Source organism: Xyrauchen texanus, chromosome 22 (assembly GCF_025860055.1).
Source record: "Xyrauchen texanus isolate HMW12.3.18 chromosome 22, RBS_HiC_50CHRs, whole genome shotgun sequence".
In the NCBI taxonomy this organism is placed as follows: Eukaryota; Metazoa; Chordata; class Actinopteri; order Cypriniformes; family Catostomidae; genus Xyrauchen; species Xyrauchen texanus.
Window position 1 is genome coordinate 16,848,027 of NC_068297.1, and position 21,237 is coordinate 16,869,263.

The window sequence follows — 21,237 nt, forward strand, 5'->3', positions numbered from 1 at the left end:
AAAATAATGTACTAACTTGTGCCAGCAAAAAGCCTGACACACACTCATAGTTTATGTGCACATGTGTGTGTGTGTGAGAGAGCGAGAGAGCAAGAGCAAGAGCAAGAGCAAGAATGAGAGAGATGAAGACTGAAAAGGATGTCTTATCCCAAGGCAGAGCATCTGTGCTACCAAAGCAATGGTGTGACAGTTGTCACACAGACACACTTTGTGTAAAACTTCTCCCTGGTTTAGTCCTGAGAGGCTGACAGACAGTGAGAGTTCTTGCCTCAGGGCCCACTCTGACTGATAGTTGTCATAGTGACGAATCGTCCTCCCAACTGTAAGTGCGAGCCTTTAAATATCCCACTCATGTAGCAAGTCTTCCCCTCTCTTACTCGCTGACACACAACTGTCTGCGCTTCCCATATCTTGGAGTGAACAGACCAGTCTTTCTGGTATTGAGATCCATTCTGCACAGTTCTGCTGGGTAACTTGCCGCTAAGCGTCTTGCTTAAATGTGTGGGTGGTGGAGGGCAAGCAGGTATGGATCTGAGCTGCTAGCCAAAAGATTGGTGGATCAGTCCCAAGGTGTTTAGGAGCCAATATTATCCCAGGACCCAGAGCGTCAGGGGCCCTAACAGTCCTGCAGTTCACCTGCAGTGAATTAATTTAAATTACTTAAGTCAACTACTATCCTGAGAGTTATACACGTGTGTTACTGCAGACACTAATGAGATCTACAGGGGTTTTGAAGTGTTATTTCTAACTACTGTTAAAGCCCATTCACATTATTTGTGTCAGGGATTCAGTGCACCTCAACTTGCAACACAAGCATCATACAAGTTAATGTATCTAGATATGCCTAGGATCCGTCTCTTGTTTATATATTTTTTGCTTTAATCTTTATTGCATAGAACTCAAAGCACATTGTTCCCATAGCTCAACTGGTAGATCATGGTGCTAAAAACATTAAGGTTGTGATTTTGAATCCCACAGAACACATTAACTGATAAAATATACCGTGAATGCACTGTTAATCACTCTAGATAAAATTGTCCACCAAATGCATGAATGTAAGTCCATAGCGGAATGTTGATACAAGTCAAAATATTCCCCAACAAGTACTTTGCCTGAAGGCGAGCAGGTCTGTAACAGGCATATTTAAGGCTAGAAATATGCTTCATGCAAGTATGTTCTGCAGATGCAAGCACATGGCCAACGCATTGTCGGGTTGAACATGCTTAACGTGCGTTCTTACGTTCTGTGGCAGTAACAAACCGCTCTACTCAAGGGGGTGATAGATTTACCCTCAAAAGTCTGTGCCATTAAAATAGAGGTATTATTATAATATTCTGTATTCTACATAAGTAAGTTGCTTTAAATATATTGACTTTTATTATTAACTACCTTGCGCAGTAATATTCTCTTCAAACTGTTGCTCCACCATGACAGTAGTTGACTTGAAAGAGAAAACTCACTATAGAAGCAGACAGTTCACACTAATATATTGCCCCTTGCAGCAATGCTGAGAATGCCATGCATACATGCGTTTTGTTATGAATTGCGGTCTGACACATTTTGGAATGCAACAATGAAACAGTTAGAACCGTCTGCATTCACGTTCTTGCTTAAAGTATGTTTCGGCCTTAAACAATACGCGATTAGTGATCACTGGTGACTTTGTGAGTTGCAGTGGCCGAGTTTCATAAATGGCAATGAATGGAATCATGTTTATGTGCTGTCTTGTTTCTTTATCAATGATTAGGTCTTCCGAATTGAAATCACAGATGTACTTAAGACACATCAATAACAGTGAGATGATTTCTCTCAGAACATCATATCAGATCATAACATACACTATGTGGAACTTTTAACATTACAGCAAACATCTAAATCAGAATCTCAGGAATGAAAGGGTTGATGGTTTGCTGATTGGTTATGGACATGATGTTCTGATTGAGCTCAATCTGGTTATTACATATTCAGTACTGAAGATGTGATGTGGCATTATCTTCTTACCAGGCCTACTGTTAGAATGTCTGATGTTCGTAACAGAACAAATTTGTAGCCTTTCCATGGTCAATACACTGTATTAAACCAAGTTCCGAATGAATGTTTGGGAGAAACCGGTTCAATTAATAGCATTAATCACATGGCAAAGACGACTACTTCTTTTGGCTGATCCCATTAGAGGTTGCCACAGTGATCCGCATATGTGACTTAGCACAGGTTTCACATCGGATCCCCTTCCTGACGCAACACCCAGTGGCTGGGGGTCTCTCACATGGCGAATATATAAATAGCTATTTTAGTCTTTCAATGATTTTTCCAGAATCCTTCCCCCACACCAGATCCACCTATATTTCCACAATAAGGTCCAGAGGGGAACACAGAGATTGTGTTGCTTTAACACTAAACCGGTTTATCTTTATATTTGTCACAGATTTTTATACATTGATGTTCATAATGAAATAAAACAGAATCTAATTCTAAGTGTCTCAGATAAATGCCATATAATGCCTATAACAATCAGAGAGCAGGATCCTACAAAAACAGACATGACACAAACATGTTTGAAGTTGTGTGTTTTGAGAATTGTGGCAATTAACATCAGCATACTGTGTTGTGTGTGCGTTAGAAGAGTGGTTATGAGGCATGTTAGCTTGTGTGGTAGATGTGTTGTAGGGGTGGATATCATGTCATTATCAGGTTCACAGGAGATGTGCTTTCAGTATCACCTGCGCACCAACAACCGCAGAGGGGGGGCAGAAGAACGATGTAAAACAAAGATAATAGCAACCAAAGTCATATCAAAGACCATATAATAAAATGTAACCCCCTTAAGTAAGAGAAAGAAAGAATACTTCCAACACTTTAGAACTGAATAATGCTTCAAACTTCACATTCTCAAATAAAGGTTTACTGCTGTCATAAAAAGGTACATTTGGTGACAATCTCATGATTTGACATATCAGGAAAAAAAGATTATTGAGAGCCCTTGAGAGATGATTATCTGCTTTTGTCAGCAGAACATCAGAGAAACATTATTAGTAGTAAAACTCCCATTAACGTTGTTTTACGCATCAGAGCATGTTTCAACTACAATTACATCTTAATTAGCTTTAATATTATGGGTCATTTGCTTACTCAAACACCCCAAAAATTGGAAAATGTTCAATGTTAGTACCCAGCAGCATAAATTCATGTCTTAGCGTTATAGTGAGCAACCCAGCTATGATGTTGAATATGACATATGAATGTTATAATAATATTAATGACAATACTGAATTCCTGTCAACTGGAATGTAAAGCATCAGCATGAGCTGATTCTGAACTGAAGCAATAAATATTGCTGCTGTATTTCCCACAGATTACTCCTGCCATGCTTGTCAAATTCAAATATAACATGTAAACGAAACCACAAGATTTAATCAATATGTTACAAAACATACGGCCACCTGCAGCCCTTATGTCAATGCATGCCTCTTCAGCACACAGCAATAAGATTCATATTTAGACTCAAATAAAAAGACTGCACATATTTCATGGGGAGGAAGAATGAGAATAAGGATTGTACATTATTTAAATAGTTTAAGCAGAAAGGAACTCACAGCCCATACATACTAGCATGTTTTACTTGTGGGCGTTTTTTAAGCAACGATTAGTTACCATCCGATCGTGACCGACCTGATTTGATCAAATACAACAACAGCATGGCTTGATTTGCACTTAAAATAAGGTTAAGACATGCATGGTAAATAAAAAGGAAAGCAGAATAAATTACCATTAAAATAAAGTACTCCTCTTCAGCACAAGTAGTTAATCTCTTGCCTCTTACCCAGTAGAGCTAATGGATTCACTCTTTGTAGCAGACCTGTTCGACTCTTGGTGAGTGAGCCCAAATTTGCATTTAGTAGGGGAAAATGAATCCTTGCAGATGCCAGAATAGTTTCTTAAAATTTGAGAACCAAAGTATGGGGTCTCTCAACACAGACAAAACTCTCCTCTACATGAACAGGCTTCACAATATGATTAGAGACCAGAGACCAGTCCATGATACAGTAACTTTTCTACAGTCAGTTTGCTTTGATAGGAGTCTAAATGGGTGAATCTCATAAAGAAATGTCTATATATTTAAAAGTAAATGTAGCAGATTTTTAGGACGATTAAGATTTTTTGCATCATGGTAATTTTCCCCTAAATTCTAATTTCTGTAATGCAAAAGAATCTAAAGAATATTAATCAAGCTGGTCTTGAGATCGTCAAACTGCTTTCGTAAGTAAGCGAAATGCACATTATAATGAAGTATACCTAAATTAACTGGAATCTAATCAAATCAGAAATGAATCGAGGGCTTCAATCTGTATCGATGTTGAGCCATAATACAAATAATGATATAAATATAAATAAAGTTACTAACGTTTTTTATAATATATTTTTTCACATTAATGAGATTTGTTTTAATGTCACAATGAAAAAAATCTTAATTGCCCCCAAAAATTAAGCTTCATTTAAATTTATGCAAACTATATATTTTTTTCTTTATATTTTGGGGTTAAATATGACCCGTTTCATGAGATTCACCCAAACATGCTATTGCACACACACCAAGTAAGTTTTGGATAGAAAGTTGACTTATTTTGACAGTATTTTGGGGAACAATTATTTTGGAATCCTTTACGATACTGAATTCAAAACGGAGTCCTGCCGTTATATCACACTGCAGGGTTTGTAAGAAAAAAAACAGGCTGCTACTCGCATGTCGGTATGCTCTCAGAAGTCCTTCTAAGGGTCGTTATTGAATAACCCTAATTAAAAATTATTTCAAATGTTTTCTGAGGACAGCATGTTTTTTAGGCATTATCCACAGACTGAGACATTCTCACACAAATCACTTCTGTTCATGGATATTTCAACTACTGTAAAGCACAAAGACAAGATTTGTAAAGTTGCTGTAAAATATTATTTATAATAATAAAATATTTTATATACATAGTTTTGTTCCTACTCTTTGAATTATTGTGTCAGTTGATGTTTTTTTGTATGTTTCTTTGAGCACATAAATGTGAGGGTGAATTTTGTTCAAGTGGGACAGCTGGTACAGTGAGATATTTCTTCCGTTTTCCATTGTATAGAGATTTTTAGCTTTTCATTAATAAAACATTATTTTTTGAGGGGTTAAACAATGTGTCATATTTTAAAACAACACCAATGAAATATAAAAGTGGCCCCACTTCACCCGTATTCAACCATATTATGAACGCAAGACCATTTTTAAGGCAAAATGGCAATGCCAATTAGCTTTAAGCAAAGGGAAAGGGTGAGTTTGTGTTGCATTTTTCACTATGCTATTAATTTAACTTTCAAGAGTTTGTAATGTTACATAAAAATTAAATCAACATTTATTAATAGGACAGCCACCTGTGTTGAGACACACACACAAAACACATCAAGGACCTAATTTTTAGTAAGCATTTTTTCCTTAATTTTTCCATAAGACTCATGGAAAGTGGCAGGTACACATGACCTCCAATCTACCATACTGTCTACTAAAATAACATCATATAACACAGAGCAGAGAGAGAATGAGAATGCCTTTTGTGAATGGATTATAAATCATTAATCTAATGCTAATAAGGTATGCTGTAGTGATAATGCTCTTTAAAATGTAATCCCCCTTTCTAACTCTGAAATACACACGCACACATATTCGGTCTCTAATAAAAGAGAAGCTACCTGCTTCCAGATCACTAATTGAATTAAACGGCTTGAGCTGTTAGTAAAATGATCCAATGAGACAGAAATACAGAATGAGAACAAGAGAGAAAGAGTGATGGATACAAAAATGAGACAAGACAGAGGGATCAGGACAGGAAATATCAGAGACAAAATTAATGAGAGGATGAAAATACACAGATGGAGAAAAGCTAAGAGGGAGAGATGGTCAGGTTGTTGGCTTTCTCCTGGCAGCTGATCATCAGTGTTCAACCAAACTCATAAATAAAGAAGCGACAAGATTAATCATCAAACACACACACGATTCCAAATACACACCAGCAGCAATCTAAACAAACACAATATTTCTGAACTAGTAATTAAGAGTGCACCTGTAGTCAGTAGTTCATGTGCACACACATTAAGGACTGTATTAAGCGTTTTTGTGTCTGCAGTCTTTTGTTTTTCCTATGTAAATGTACGGTAAATGGAAACCTTTGACCTTTGTGCAGTTTTTTAGTCATCGTATCAGGTAAAAAAGAACATCGACTTTTAAAACAAGTCTCAAGACACCTGCATTCTTTTATATGTGCTGCATCTAGCTTTTCCATTGTTCTTTTAAATAACCATGCACTATATGGGCACCTTTGACCATTGCATCATGTCCAGCTGCTTTTCCGGCATCCCAAGCAGCAGCGCCACATTTTCTAGATGGTAGATCAGTAAAAAAAAAACATTAAAAGCTTGTTTCGAGATACTTGCATCCTGTTATGTGCACTGCTCTATGTCAATCTTTTTGCAGCACAAGAATGGCATTCGGTCTAAACGGGTTGGGCAGGTAAAAGACTACAGAAAAGCTGGAGATGGAAAAGATGCTTTTTCTTCTAAATTTCCTTTTACAGTATTCGGAATACAAAAATCTTCACAGATCTGAATAATTTCTTCAGATTTGAAAATCCAAGTACAAACACAAGCTATTTCAGTAGTTCACTGGAATGCACCTGCTGCTTTTTCAGTTGCAAAATGTAGTTTCAAGTAATTTCTTGCTTGGAGGATCTTGCAGTTTCTCCACATTATGTCCGGCAAAAACTGTGGGAAAACTTTAACTACCATTGTGTTTCTGTGAGAAGCTTAACAGTCTCATTATTCAACATTTTAGAAGTGATGTCATCTCATGTCCCACTCAATACCAACTTGAGCGAAGCAGTAGAGAAAAGCAATCATTGGAATGGCCACAGAAGACCAGCCTGTTGAAGAAACAGACAGAGAAAAACAGAGTTTGAATTGTACACGGGTACATATGATCACCGTAAACATACAGTAATCCTACTTAGAACCTTGTTTGTGAGCTTTTTCAAAAGAAAATTCTAAGCAGACGCCAAACAGGAATTGAGGCCATATTTCAGCAACGCATTGGTGTATCAAAAGTAAACTTGGGATTTGTCAAAGCTACCATGCCCCGAGGGACTCTAAATTGTACCTAAAGAAAAAAAATCTCAACATGTGCACACTGTACAAAACACATGACAATGAACAGCAGTTACACTCAGTCAAACATTAAAATTTACTATACAGAATCACTTATGTAAAGTAGCTACTTAAGAGTGTACAGTATCCAAGAATCATTTTCCTCAGTGGTGTACCTTCAGGGAGGGCAGGGTGGAAACTGACGGGGTCAGAGGAGGCCCCCCGATGGGCGATTAAAAACACCAAAGACCCCCCTCCTCTGATCCCCTCCCCATGTACAATAAAGACAAATTTGAGACACCCAAGCAGTTGAAACACACTGGAAAGGTGTGTGTTTGCCTCTGGTGGCTTCATTAAAAAGACCTGTCTTGTTGCATCAGAGTAACAAGAAAAGAAGGACAGAGCAGAAGGGAAATGAGAGAGAGTTTTAAATTGAATACACCTTTATCAAAAAAACAAAAAAAGGTATTCACAATAATATTACAACCTCACAAAACAGAATATAATAAAAAATACTTTTAATAAGTAAAATCAAAACATTTAAAAAAATCAAGCATTAAATCATCATCATCTACTGTACAAAGGACCTCATTTATCCCCCAAATGTACATGAAAAGTTCTACACATTTAACCATTTTATAATAGGCATGCTCTATTCTAAGTCGAGCCACCTCCAAGCCTTTAAGATCTTCAACACATCCAGAGAACCCTGTCCTGACATCTTTTTTTTTTTCTAGATTTCCAAAAAGTAAGTTTTGCTGTACCAGACAAAAAATTCAATAAAATCAACTGACTTCTGAAATCTGTAAACTTTGGACCATATATAAACATTTCAAAAGAGAAAGCTTCACCGATTTCAGTAAACCATTAATATAAAAATTCAAACAAATAATTTGAAATAAATGAAAAAAAACGTTTCAACGTCTGTACAAAAGGGATAACCCATCCCTACAGAAGGACCAATGTGCACCACATAACTGTTTGTGGTTATCGCCCTATGTACAATCCTCCACTGATGGTCACCAGTTCTTTTATCATTTGGGCTTTTGTATAAGGACCGCCAACAGCCTCTAGGGGAAGAAATAGTTTTAAAAAAAAATCATCAGTCCATTTTTGTTGAAGGAAGTCCACTCAAAAGATTATCAATAGATGCCTTCACACAGGAAATATAGAGGGCTTTTTTCCCTACTTCCTGAAAAACTCCAAGCTGAGGGGTTTTAAAAGACAAAAAGACTTCCCGTCATCTTGCCATTCTCCAACAGCAAGTTACATTAAGAGAGGGGAAAACACAAGGAACCCCCTTTCTCTATTGATCAATTGCTACGGAGTCATTTGCAAGTCTTATGATCCACATGCAAAGACTAAAATATTTCAGTAGTAGCACATTTCAGCAGCCACAAAGATCTCACCCCAGTCCTGTTACTTAATTCCTCTGAGCTCAGTCAAAATATGTCCCAACTTTGAAAAAATTCACAAGTTTCCTTTGGATTTCCTCAATAAGTCCAACAGGTGGCTTATTTTGTGCCACAGAGTGGAAGCAACCAAATTATTGGTCACTAAAATCCTTCCCCTATAGGACAACTGAGGTAGCAACCATTTCCATTTAGACAACTTGCTGCACACTTTCTCCACTATAACCTCCCAATTTAGCTTTTGAAAATCATTTGACCCCCAAAAAACTCCAACAATTTAAGTCCCTCTCTACCCCACTTCAGGTCCCCTTGGGAGACTCTCAAACTCCCCTTCATCTGCCCCAAAAGCTTCACTTTTAGCCCAGTTCACTTTAGCTGAAGCTAAAATCATCACAATATCAAAATAATTGTGTCCAATGCAGTTCCAAAACCTTTTATAAATGTCTGCTGGCAGTCCGTCTGTTCCAGCGGATCCTGAACTGAGTTGTCCCACAGCAGCAGTAATTTCCTTAAATGTTATACTAGCATCCAAGACAGTTTTAGAATCAGAGTCCAGCTGAGGAAGAGCCTGAAGAAGCTGTGTCATACAGTCATCATTTTCACAGTTTTCTGCAGCATAAAGGCTTGAATAAAAACCCACAGCATGGTTTCTCAGTTCTAGTCTTAGACATTATCCTCCCATCAGGGAGTTTAAGACAAGGCATTTGTTTTTGTTGAGCCACCTTATATTCCAGGTTAAAAAAAAGAAGTTGGGGCATCCATTTCTGATAAAACATGAAATGGGATCTTATCAAAGCTCTCTTTACTTTCTCATTTAGAACCAGACTTGGCACTCTCTTATTCTTTTTTAAATCATTATACAATACAGAATTATGTGCATCAACCAACTGCAATTCCATTGAATTAATTTGCTTTTCAAGTGATTCAATCACATTCTTTATTATACTACTACAGTTAGCTGTATACTGCTGACAACAATTTTTTATTTGAGTCTTTCCTACATCCCACCACTGTTTCAAGTTTTCAAAAGAACTTTTTCCCCCAAAAGAAAACAAAATGATCACAAAAAGCAGCATCCGGCAACAATTTAACATTAAAAAGCCAGTAAAACGATTTTCTAGGAACATTTGACATGGTCATTGTCATAATAATCAAATGTGATCAGAAAAACCTACAGGACAATTGCAACATTCAATTACTATATTTTGACACGTAACATTTAATCAGGCAGCACTAACTCTATTATTAAAAGCCTTAATCCATGTATACTGTCTATCATTAGGGTGTTCAATTCTCCACATATCCAAGAGCTGGAAATCTTTTATGAGTTTTGACAATGCACTTGAGGTCTGTATATGATGTTCCTCAGTATTGGAGATATATCCAGCTGCAGACCCGCAGCACCACCAGTTTCAGAACCCCAGCGCCAGAACATGAAGTGAGGGGCGGAGTTATTGACAATGAGACAAGCATGGCGGAGAGCATGGTAAGTTGTGTAACGTTGTCTAACGTTTTTGACATCATGTGGTGAAAAATTATCGCATATATTAAGTTCAGCGTTTATCTGCTAAATATTTAATTTGTGCATAACTTTATCATCTTATTGAAGCTTGAATATGCTGTCATACTTTATTGTATTAAAAAAAAAATTCTACGGATGGTTCGATACATTTTTGCGTGTTGTAAATGGGCCTTGCGATGACGTTTTGAAGACATCTTGTGGCTCCATTCCAACAGCCATCTGCTCAGGGGTCCAGTGGAAGAGTGGAAGAGCCTCTTTTCATTCGAAAATATTTTTGCAAGAATGTAAGGACAAAATGGGCCTGAGAGTGAATTCCTCATTTGATACATTTTAAGTTTAATTTATACAGGATTGTCATTATAAAATGGGCCTAGGGGTGAATTGGTCATTTGTTGTATATATTTGTATTGTTTCTTTTAAAATGATGCTGAATTTTCTCTCTTTTTTAGTTTTTTGACATGTTTTATTTTACATAAAGAAAAATGCATGCTGCACATGTTCTTGTGAAATAAAGTATATTTTATATAAAATGCCCATAAGTTTCAAGCATTATTTTTCACCATCATGATCAGGAAGTAACTCTCATAATACAATGAAACGGATAACTATATACAATTATATTACACAAGATCAATGTTTTAAAATGCTTATTGTACTGTACCTTAATGTATCATTATAACATACGTATAAAGTATGATGTTTCGTTTGCAATAAAAGCAAACTACGCTCCAAAACGTTAGGTGGCGCTACTCGGTTTAGAATGTAAGCTCCGCCCCTCACTTCAGGTTCTGGCGCTGGGGTTCTGAAACTGGTGGTGCTGCGGGTCTGCAGCTGGATACTATTGCAGTATTACGGTCTATAGTGCAGTTCCAGTCTCCACCAATGACAACACATCCTTCAATAGAACACTTTTTAAGACTCTCATTAAGTATATTTAAAAAAAATTAGGCATTCCTGTCCCACTGTTGGTGTATAAATATTTATCAGGAAAACAAGCACTCTTGAATTTGGGCTTTAACAACCAACAAACGACCCTTCACTGGTTCCTCTGTACGTATAATATCCACCGTTATGGTTGAAGAGAAAAAGATGCCCACTCCTCTACATAAATTTGTACCATGACTAAATATTTTGTATCCTTTCCACCACAAAATCCACTCAGCTTCATTCATTAAAATCACTAAGAGTTTCTTGGAGAAAAATGATAGCAAGCAATTTTTGTTCAATTGCTTCATAGACTATAGCACGCTTTACACTATCCCTCCCACCATTAATATTTAAAGACCCTATCCTCAAAACACAAAATTAAGATATATAGAATAAAGCATGATAGGAAAGCAAAGAAAATACACTGTGTAATGCAAGATTATTTGTGATGTTCTGATTTGCTTTTTCTCCTATTCATTATTGCATTCCTTATAGTGGTAAGATACTTTTTTAGCAGAAAATGCTTCTTCTCACTACGTTCCTCAATTCCAACAGTCCTCTGATAAAAAATAACAGATTGAACAAATTTGTCTACATCAGAGAAAAAGTAATTTGTTCATTTGTTTGCCATACGTTTCATCCAGAAAACTATTAATTTGTCCAAAACTATACATGTCCCAAATCTCCAGAAGAGTCTGCCTGAGATATGTTAAATACAACTCCCTGTGAATTACCATCATTTTCACACATAGAAACTAGTGACTCTCAGTATCATCAGACTGCTCCTCCTCCACATCCATTTCTTCATTTACTCAAGAAGGCCTGAATACGATTTTTCTTCAATTCCATCATTTGCACTTTCCAACTGTTTAGTACCACTAGTACTAGCTGCTATTTCATCAGTATTAACACCAGAAACTTAATCAGTTGCGCTAATCTTAGGGGCCAGATTAGCTACAGCATCATCATTTGCAGTGTCAACAGCCGGTAACACAGCAACTGAACTATCACTCACCTCAGCAAGTGGAACAACCTCATCTTGGGCAACATCAACCAGATCAGCGCTATTATTCACGACCTAATCCTCCCGATCCTACCGCGTTTTCTGTACCTGCTTTCTTATGTGGACACGTAAGATGCTTGTGTTCGATGTCTCCACACTCAAAACATCTTATGCTGCCAGTAGTTGCATACACCATATATAATCTTCCCTCATGTTTCACACGAAAATTAATATCCAGTGTATTCTCCGGCGATTCAAGCACCATGTACACATACCGTCTAAAGACGCAACATGCTTCAGAGCCAGATGTTTCCATCCAAGCGCAACAGTTTTAAAGGGACTAACAACTTTCCCAAAACGCGCTAACTCACGTTGCAAAACTCATTGGATACGAAAGGCGGGACATTTGAAATTATTACCTTCGTTGTCGATGTATACGCAGAGAAAGTTGCACAAAAGCATCTTTAACAGTAAGGCCAGTTACTATTAAACGATTAACTAAATACATTTTGTTCCTTCAAAAAAAACAAAAAAACAACGACAGCCAGATCCAATGTTCTCATGATCAATCTGATCCCCAACTGCAATTAACACATCCTCCACTATGGCATTATCCTCAGGAACACACCTGAAGCCATTACGGAGTGATAATGGCGGTGTCTCATCAAGAGAACAAACTGAGGAAAAACATGACAAGGTACAGACTGAGCGACCACAGCCTGGCGATAGAGAAGGGCAGATACAGACAGAGCTGGATGCCCAGAGAGGGCAGGTTATTATATATATAGTTAACAAAACTGATGTCCAAAGTAATATTGGGATCAAGGAACTACCTGAGAACCACTAGTATAGAACACTGTATAGTTCCTATAATGTAGCAGTAAAATGAATTAATAACATGTACACATAACTTTATGGAGTCCCTGTGCCCAGCAGGTCTCTCTCTCTGTATTACAGTATCCAACAGCTCCTCTTGCCTCTAACAGAGTGGCACAAAACCTCTCTGTCAGAATCTGATTGGCAGATTATGTGAGGGGTTGGTGGGATCAGCATGGCTACCTCTCACAGATGTCAAGGATAAATGATACCATGGTGACTGCTGTTATGACTCTGTGGTGCTGATGCTGCCCCAGTGGCAAATGTGAAAAGCAGCTCCTGAAAGCTTCCAGAGAGATATTCACCTGACTTTGTATCACTGAAGTTCCTTCTTCACACCTTTTTCAACTCTTTAGGATAAATATCCACATGCCCACTGGTGCTTCAATTGCCATAAAATGCACATAATAAGTTACCAGCAAGATCATAATTTAATTGTTGAGGGCTTTTTGAGTCAAATAAGAAAAACTTGCTATCAATATCAAAACACATAACAATCCATTGTAAATCACCCACAACCATCTTACAAAAAAAGAAAAAAGTAACCTAAATCTAATAGTCTGAGACCACTAGTCAAAATGCTTCTGTTTTGTTTTTCATTACCAATTATATAAATTATATATTAGCATAACAATTTGAGTGAAATTTTGAATTGAAAATGTCTTATTAGTTACCTAGAAATAGTGCAGAATCTTAAATATGTCGTATTCATTTTATGTTACAGCATATATTTGATTTCATTTATTCATGATCCTAATACATATTTCTAGATTTAAATTGTGAATCCCAGATTTACAATGTGGACTACACATTGAATCCCACCATATATATTTATGAGCTAAAGCACATCCCTTCAGCACCAAAAGAAAAACAGTGATTCAGCTCTTCTCAAACCCATTGTGTGTTCAGAGCACTTCAGACTGAATTCATTCCCACTCTTTTGTGTTTGATCTGGAGTGAAATGAGGAGCAGCCCCACATCAGAAATCATTTGATGTGGGGCTGATCATTACAGCTATTATTCTAAAATGCTTAAAACTTGGTCCACAAAACGTTTCACATTCCCAGAGATTAAAAAAAAAACATTATCAGCAGCTGTGGTTGACTTATCAGCAGTTACAGCTTGAGAGGAATAAAATCCCAATGGAGATGAAAATGTAGTGTCTGAGACACTCTCTAAAGATCACACACACACACACACACACACACACACACACACACACACACACACACACACACACACACACACACACACACACACACGGCTATATGACCAGGACTTACTACAGACTAGATTGTTTTTATATAAAAATAAAAATTATTCTTTAGATAATTAAGGCTTTATTAAGTAACAATATAATTATGGACTACAGAGTAATGGCACTTTTACACTGCATGTTACGGTTCGATTCGACTCTAGATAGCGTCCATTTGGTCGAAACACTTCCACTTTTCCTTGATGGTTCTGTAGTCACTTTTAAGTTTTTTCCCTACACTGTTGATAGGTCCGGTGAGACACTTCCTGAAAGACTTGTCGCTAATGAGAGGAACGTCTGCACCTTGTTTATTGACCACGGCATGGTTTTGCGCACAGCCAAATTATACTGCTATCGCTGTAGCTAACTTTAAAATTAGCGGGTTGATGTCCCGTGTTGCAAATCCTGTGACGCTGGTAGTGACATTTCTCTCTGACCAATCAGTGATCTGCAGGGTTTTGATGTCACATTTTGTATCGGCTCGGCTCACTTCGAACCTTGACCAAGGTGGTACTAAAAAAGTACTAGGTACCAGGTACTATCCACAGTGGAAAACCCCCAAAAAGAGAGCAGAGTCTAGGCGAGTCATACCGTGCAGTGGAAAAGCCCCATAACTCTCTAACCTAACCGCTAAAGTAATTTTTTTTGCATTTTTATAATAATAATAAAAAATATATATATTTGGTATGAACCATTTTTCCAAGCGAGAATGTACCCAACTTATTGCTAAGTTCATTTAAACACATGAAAACATGAGTTCAAGTGTTTGAGAGTGTATTTAAATGACCAACCTTGGACAAACACCCTCTTCCAGAAGATTCTACCCACATGGATTCCACCCAGAAACACTAGATTAGACAGAATCAGCATAGCAGTTGAGAGGGCAGAGATTAGAGCTAGGCCACGTCTCTGCATTCGAGGTGACAAACAACACACCTGCGAAGAGATGAGATCAATATCAGTCACAAAGAGAAATGTGTAAGTGTATATCTGTATGTTTACTTCTGTTCTTTAAACCCTGAGGAACAATGGCGTACACTTTTCTCAACATTTATACAAGTCAGGGATAATGTACATTCAGTCGATTATTATTGTATTATGAACACAGACGGGGTGATTAATACTCTTACTACACAGCTACTTACCATGGACATGAAATATTGCTTTGAGTTGACAATATTTTATTATGTGAGAAGAAAGAGACTGTAGAGTGAGACGTGAAACTTGCACAGCTATGTAGAGAATTGGTTGCCTGGACAAATCAATTACACAGATTAGAGGTCATAATATAAAAATAACTGACCACCGAATGTTGTAATTGGCCAATCAGAATCAGATATTCCAGAAAGCTGTGTAATAATGTATGGTATTTATTTAGTAATTTTTTAACAACTCATAATTTCATTAGCATTGCACTTTAATTTTAAGGTGATATTTAAAAGAAGATATGTGTGTGTGTGTGTGTGTGTGTGTGTGTGTGTGTGTGTGTGTGTGTGTGTGTGTGTGTGTGTGTGTGTGTGTAAAACTCACAATAGCGTGATGGAGAGGAGGAGAGGAGAAGAGGAGTGCAAGAGCGTTCTCCACCGACACCCCGACCCAGTTCAGCAGCGCCCAGCACTGTAGGTAGTCATGGCAACCATGCCAAAAACACACAAACGCAAATGCCAGCGCAATGGAGACAAGCTTCCGGAACACACCATGACGTGAGCCACCCAACGGCACATATATGTACCTAAAGACACACACACACAAAACCGATCACAGACACTTAGCAGACATTGTGTGTTACAAAAAAAATAACAATGCAAGAAAAGATTTAACAGCTTTTACGGATTTCCTGTCAGCTTGAGCCGTAACATATCAAATCATCCCATTCTCTCTGGGAAGAAGTCTCAAAAGAGTTGAGTTACGAAAACCTGTAATCCAGTTGAACTTGGTGCTAAATGCGCTAATTAAGTCACTAAGTGTGTTTACAAATAAGACAACATCACATGAGTGTTCATGTAAATGCATTAACTGATGTTCCTTTATCAGTGTAAGGTCGTAAACCGGGTAAGAATAAATTGATTGACACGGGTAGATGTTTGCCCATTACGCCGATTCTGCATTCCATGTAAACACCTTAACCTGCTTATCCAATGTGCACACATATTGTGAGTTTTGGGAGTAATCAGCATGTGCATGGCCTCATTGTCATCCTTTTTTGGGACAAAACACACCTCCTTTTTATGTCGCATCAGCTTATTATAGATTGTGCTTTACTTTCAAAAGTAAACACTGCATTCCCTGTGTGTTCTCACACTGTGGGACATATCACTTGCTGAATGTCTGTTAGATCAATGTATGTGTGAGATAGAAAAAGTGTTTTAGGATGAAATTCTGAAAAACTGCCACCCTTACCATCACAGAGATAACAGACAGTAGAGAGAGATATTTATGAACTAAATCCTGATCTCCTTCTCTCTCTCTCTCTCTCTCTCTTTTATCTCTCTACAGCATAGTAGTTTCCATTTCAGGGCTGAGAGAGAACCAATCTGTTCTAATGAGGCTGTTGGGATAGTGGAGGACTTGACTCGTCTGTGTGTGTGTGTGTGAGAGATGGTGAAGAGGATAAGATTAGCCCCCTGACCATGGCTCCAGCTGACAGCATGTTACTATGTGTGCCAGAGTGTGTAGAGATAAAAAAAAAAGGATCATCAAGATCTATTTATGCTTTATATCCAATCTGGGCTGTTCTATTTTTGCACTGTCTCTAGTATTTCTTTCTCACCTTTTTAAAGAAGAGAGTACAATGTATCCAGGCAAGATACACTACTTGATCTCACTCATGGTTTATTGACAGGGCTCATTATGCATAACACAATTTCGAGAATAGCAGTTTTGTTTCATGTTTTTCACTAAACCAACTTAAAGCTGAAGTATGCCATGTCTAGCACTATCAAAAGGAATTGCAAAAATACTCACTGTTTTCAGATTGATTCCAGAAAACTCCCCCTGTCTTCAATTGGTTGTACAAACAGAAATTCCTGCCCTAAGCTCATGCCATTGGTTGAGCCAGTGTTGCTGGGCAGGGCTGGCAGGGCCACTCAAACAAACAGTGCAATGTTTTTATAGCGCTACAGCAGCACAAATGGCTTATTTACAGATGACTCTGCATATTAAGCTGGGATACAAGAAATCATTTTAGCATCGAAAAAAATTACATACAGCTTTAAAAGTGAAAAATAAACAGAATTTCAAAAATAAAGTTTTATTTTAGAGTATTTGTTTATTTCCGCTGTTGCTTTCTGCAACATAAATGGAAAGACCACTCAATAAAACATTGAAAACATATTCCCCTGCTAAGAAAAGATATGTCCCAACTGCCCCACCATAAATAAGACAAGGGATTCCGAAATGTCCTTTTACCCAAAATATTCAAAATACTTTTTTGTTTTTTGGTAATTATTTAAAAAAAAATTTTTTATTGCAAATATAATCAAATTAATATAGAACAAATAATTTTCCATAATACTGTATTATTTTTATGAAATTAAGTGCTTTTATACAGAACGAGTTATTTTTGGTCAAATAAAGTGCTGCACAACAGAGCGTAACAGATGTGTGATATTGCTTAAATTTAATATTGCAATGGATGTTGTAGTAGCATTAGGAGTAGTAGTAGTAATAGTATATTTATGTCGTACTTTAATTTAAATTGAGCTTTTATTTTGGCGGAAGCTTTTATTTTGGAGTGAGGCTCTTTATGTTTTTGTGTGTTTTTAAGAGTAGCGTCTCACCTTCGGAAAAGCAGGTCGCTACATGACTTGGGGTGCATTCCATTCAGAAGTGATCATACCTATGCCCTTTTCCGTTTGGAGACTTTACCATCCACTGTGAGAGATTTGGAGGGCTGAAAGATGTGGGGCTCAAAAATAACGTTCATTTGGAACTCTCTTTTTAAATCCTTTTTAATGGAAATGCTGTTTGACTCGATATTACATCATGACTATTAAGATGACTCTACAGGCTCGATCCAGGCTACAGTAGTGTAACTGTAAGTAATTCGGTGAAGCACAATGTCCCAGTGTGGTTCTGTGCTCCGTTTTCATCTTGAGTTTGTCTGACTATTAAATTCCCACATTTCTTCTGATCTTCTGCACTAAGAACATAGAGAACACAGCCTTCTCAAAATACTTAAAGCTCTAAAACCCTGACCACAAACTCCACCAGAAGTACAAATCCATTCAAATTTCTGTTACTCATCGACCAGTAACTTACTAAAGAAAAAAAGTTTGAGAATGGTCAGCACATAGATCTTACTTTCTGTCTCTCAAAAATGAAAATTCTGTCATCTTTTACTCACCCTCATGTTGTTTGCAATGAAAATGAATGGTGACTGAGGCTAACCTTCTATATAACAATCTCCTTCTGTTTCCACTGTGTTCAGATTTGGAACAACATAAGCCTCAGTCACCATTCATTCATTATGTTAGTATATTTTTTTTCAGGTGCACTATCCTTTTTCAAAGTTTCAGAGAAGATGTTCAGCTGTTTAGAAAAGTGTTTATGGGTGCATTTTTATCATGAACGAATACATTATATATGCATAGAAACAATAAAATTGTCCTCATGCCTCTATGGTTACTACTACAGAATAATCTCACCTATTTATCTCTGTCTCGCCTTTATATAAGCTTATATGAACCGCATCTGGGATTGTTTTGAGCACATTTCAATAGATCCGAAATGACACTCAACAGGCTTAAAGCGAGGCGTTCAAGCAGACAATAGTGAAACAGAAGGGGGGTGCATTGTGTGTATGTGGACGCATTAAGATCGGTGCTGAGTCACACAGCAAGCGAAGATCCTCTCCCACATCTCCTCACTCCAAAATTCAGTACTTCACAAATACTGCACATTTAAAAGCACATTAAGATCTCTCTGAGTGCACTTCACAACACTTGCTCATCCACATACACACACACAGCCCACATTCACACTCCAATTATGCAGATTAGCTTTCTTTACCACAATGCAATCACTACACATTTTATCAGAGAGACAGAGATGGAGAAGTAGAAGCAATCAGGAGGAGATGGAGAAAGGTTTGGTTTTCCGTTCACAATGAAGGGGCTTTAACATAAGACTTACTTAAAGCTCAAAGTTTCCAAATGGACACAGACAAGGTGGAATGAAGAAAAGATGTTGAAATAATTCTGAGAAGGGGCGTGGCTATACACACTCTCAGCTTTCTGATTGGGGAATTTTGGTGGCTCCTCCTTAAAGTCAACATGAAACAGTGAAATAGGATATTCAATGAAAAAGAAAATGTAGGGGCTTGATTTAATCCATTAGGAATTAATTGGATTAGAGATTAGTGGGTGTTACATAACAGAATAGAGCTTCAGCTAAAAAGAAATTTAGTTTCTGAGCAAGTAATTATATTTGTAAAAAAGATTTAAAAATACAAATATATTTATATTTGGAACAGTGTTAATTTTTACACAGTTTATATTTTTAGTCATAGTTGTCGACTTTTGACGAAAATTTAAAATTTGTCAATAGTTCGTCATGTCATATGAAATAATTTGTCTATTTTTGATGACTAAAATTATATGCCATTTTAGTCCGATTAAAACATTGTAAAAATGCAAAATGACAAAAATGGGTCAAACTGTAACAGACCAAACTTATTTAGTAAAATGTCAAAGAATTCTTTGTATCAAACATGTATCAAACACATAGAAGATAGGGTACTTACAAAATACTGTAAAACGGTCATTGTGAAAACCTGAGCTCCAGAATAAATAGCATATAATGAATATACTGAAGTATTAGCTACTTTTTAGAAGTTAGTCTACCATATTCTTAATTCTTCATGCTTAAGAGATTAATTGTCCATGTGTAGCCAGTCTTTGATATTGCATCGCGTGTAGCGTTTTAATTTTTTTTTACAGAAGCAGCATATTCACAACACAAGTTTCGCAAAGCAAGTTCCGCATATGACTAGCGCGAAACTTCGAGTTCACCTGTTCATTCACTTCATTGTCTGTGCAAATGTACTGTATGTTGTAATTTCACATACACTCACCTAAAGGATTATTAGGAACACCATACTAATACTGTGTTTGACCCCCTTTCGCCTTCAGAACTGCCTTAATTCTACGTGGCATTGATTCAACAAGGTGCTGAAAGCATTCTTTAGAAATGTTGGCCCATATTGATAGGATAGCATCTTGCAGTTGATGGAGATTTGTGGGATGCACATCCAGGGCACGAAGCTCCCGTTCCACCACATCCCAAAGATGCTCTATTGGGTTGAGATCTGGTGACTCTGGGGGCCATTTTAGTACAGTGAACTCATTGTCATGTTCAAGAAACCAATTTGAAATGATTCGAGCTTTGTGACATGGTGCATTATCCTGCTGGAAGTAGCCATCAGAGGATGGGTACATCTTGGCCATAAAGGAATGGACATGGTCAGAAACAATGCTCAGGTAGGCCGTGGCATTTAAACGATGCCCAATTGGCACTAAGGGGCCTAAAGTGTGCCAAGAAAACATCCCCCACACCATTACACCACCACCACCAGCCTACACAGTGGTAACAAGGCATGATGGATCCATGTTCTCATTCTGTTTACGCCAAATTCTGACTCTACCATCTGAATGTCTCAACAGAAATCGAGACTCAGACCAGGCAACATTTTTCCAGTCTTCAACTGTCCAATTTTGGTGAGCTCTTGCAAATTGTAGCCTCTTTTTCCTATTTGTAGTGGAGATGAGTGGTACCGGTGGGGTCGCCTGCTGTTGTAGCCCATCCGCCTCAAGGTTTTAGCGTGTTGTGGCTTCACAAATGCTTTGCTGCATACCTCGGTTGTAACGAGTGGTTATTTCAGGCAAAGTTGCTCTTCTATCAGCTTGAATCAGTCGGCCCATTCTCCTCTGAGCTCTAGCATCAACAAGGCATTTTCGCCCACAGGACTGCCACATACTGGATGTTTTTCCCTTTTCACACCATTCTTTGTAAACCCTAGAAATGGTTGTGCGTGAAAATCCCAGTAACTGAGCAGATTGTGAAATACTCAGACCGGCCC

At 37.5% G+C, this 21,237-nt stretch overlaps 1 protein-coding gene across 2 annotated transcripts in view; it reads right to left on the bottom strand.

Annotated features, from left to right (window-relative positions):
• Positions 1-4,931: 4,931 nt before the first annotated feature.
• LOC127662145 (protein-cysteine N-palmitoyltransferase HHAT-like) overlaps positions 4,932-21,237 on the bottom strand; it is a 39,736-nt gene continuing 23,430 nt past the window's right edge. For both annotated transcript variants that reach the window (XM_052153188.1, XM_052153187.1), the window contains 3 exons: positions 15,690-15,891; positions 14,951-15,095; positions 4,932-6,944 (listed from right to left, as the gene is read on the bottom strand). In XM_052153188.1, coding sequence (XP_052009148.1) covers positions 6,865-6,944; positions 14,951-15,095; positions 15,690-15,891 — 427 coding nt within the window. In that variant the 3' untranslated portion in view covers positions 4,932-6,864. The remainder of the gene's footprint in view (positions 6,945-14,950; positions 15,096-15,689; positions 15,892-21,237) is intronic.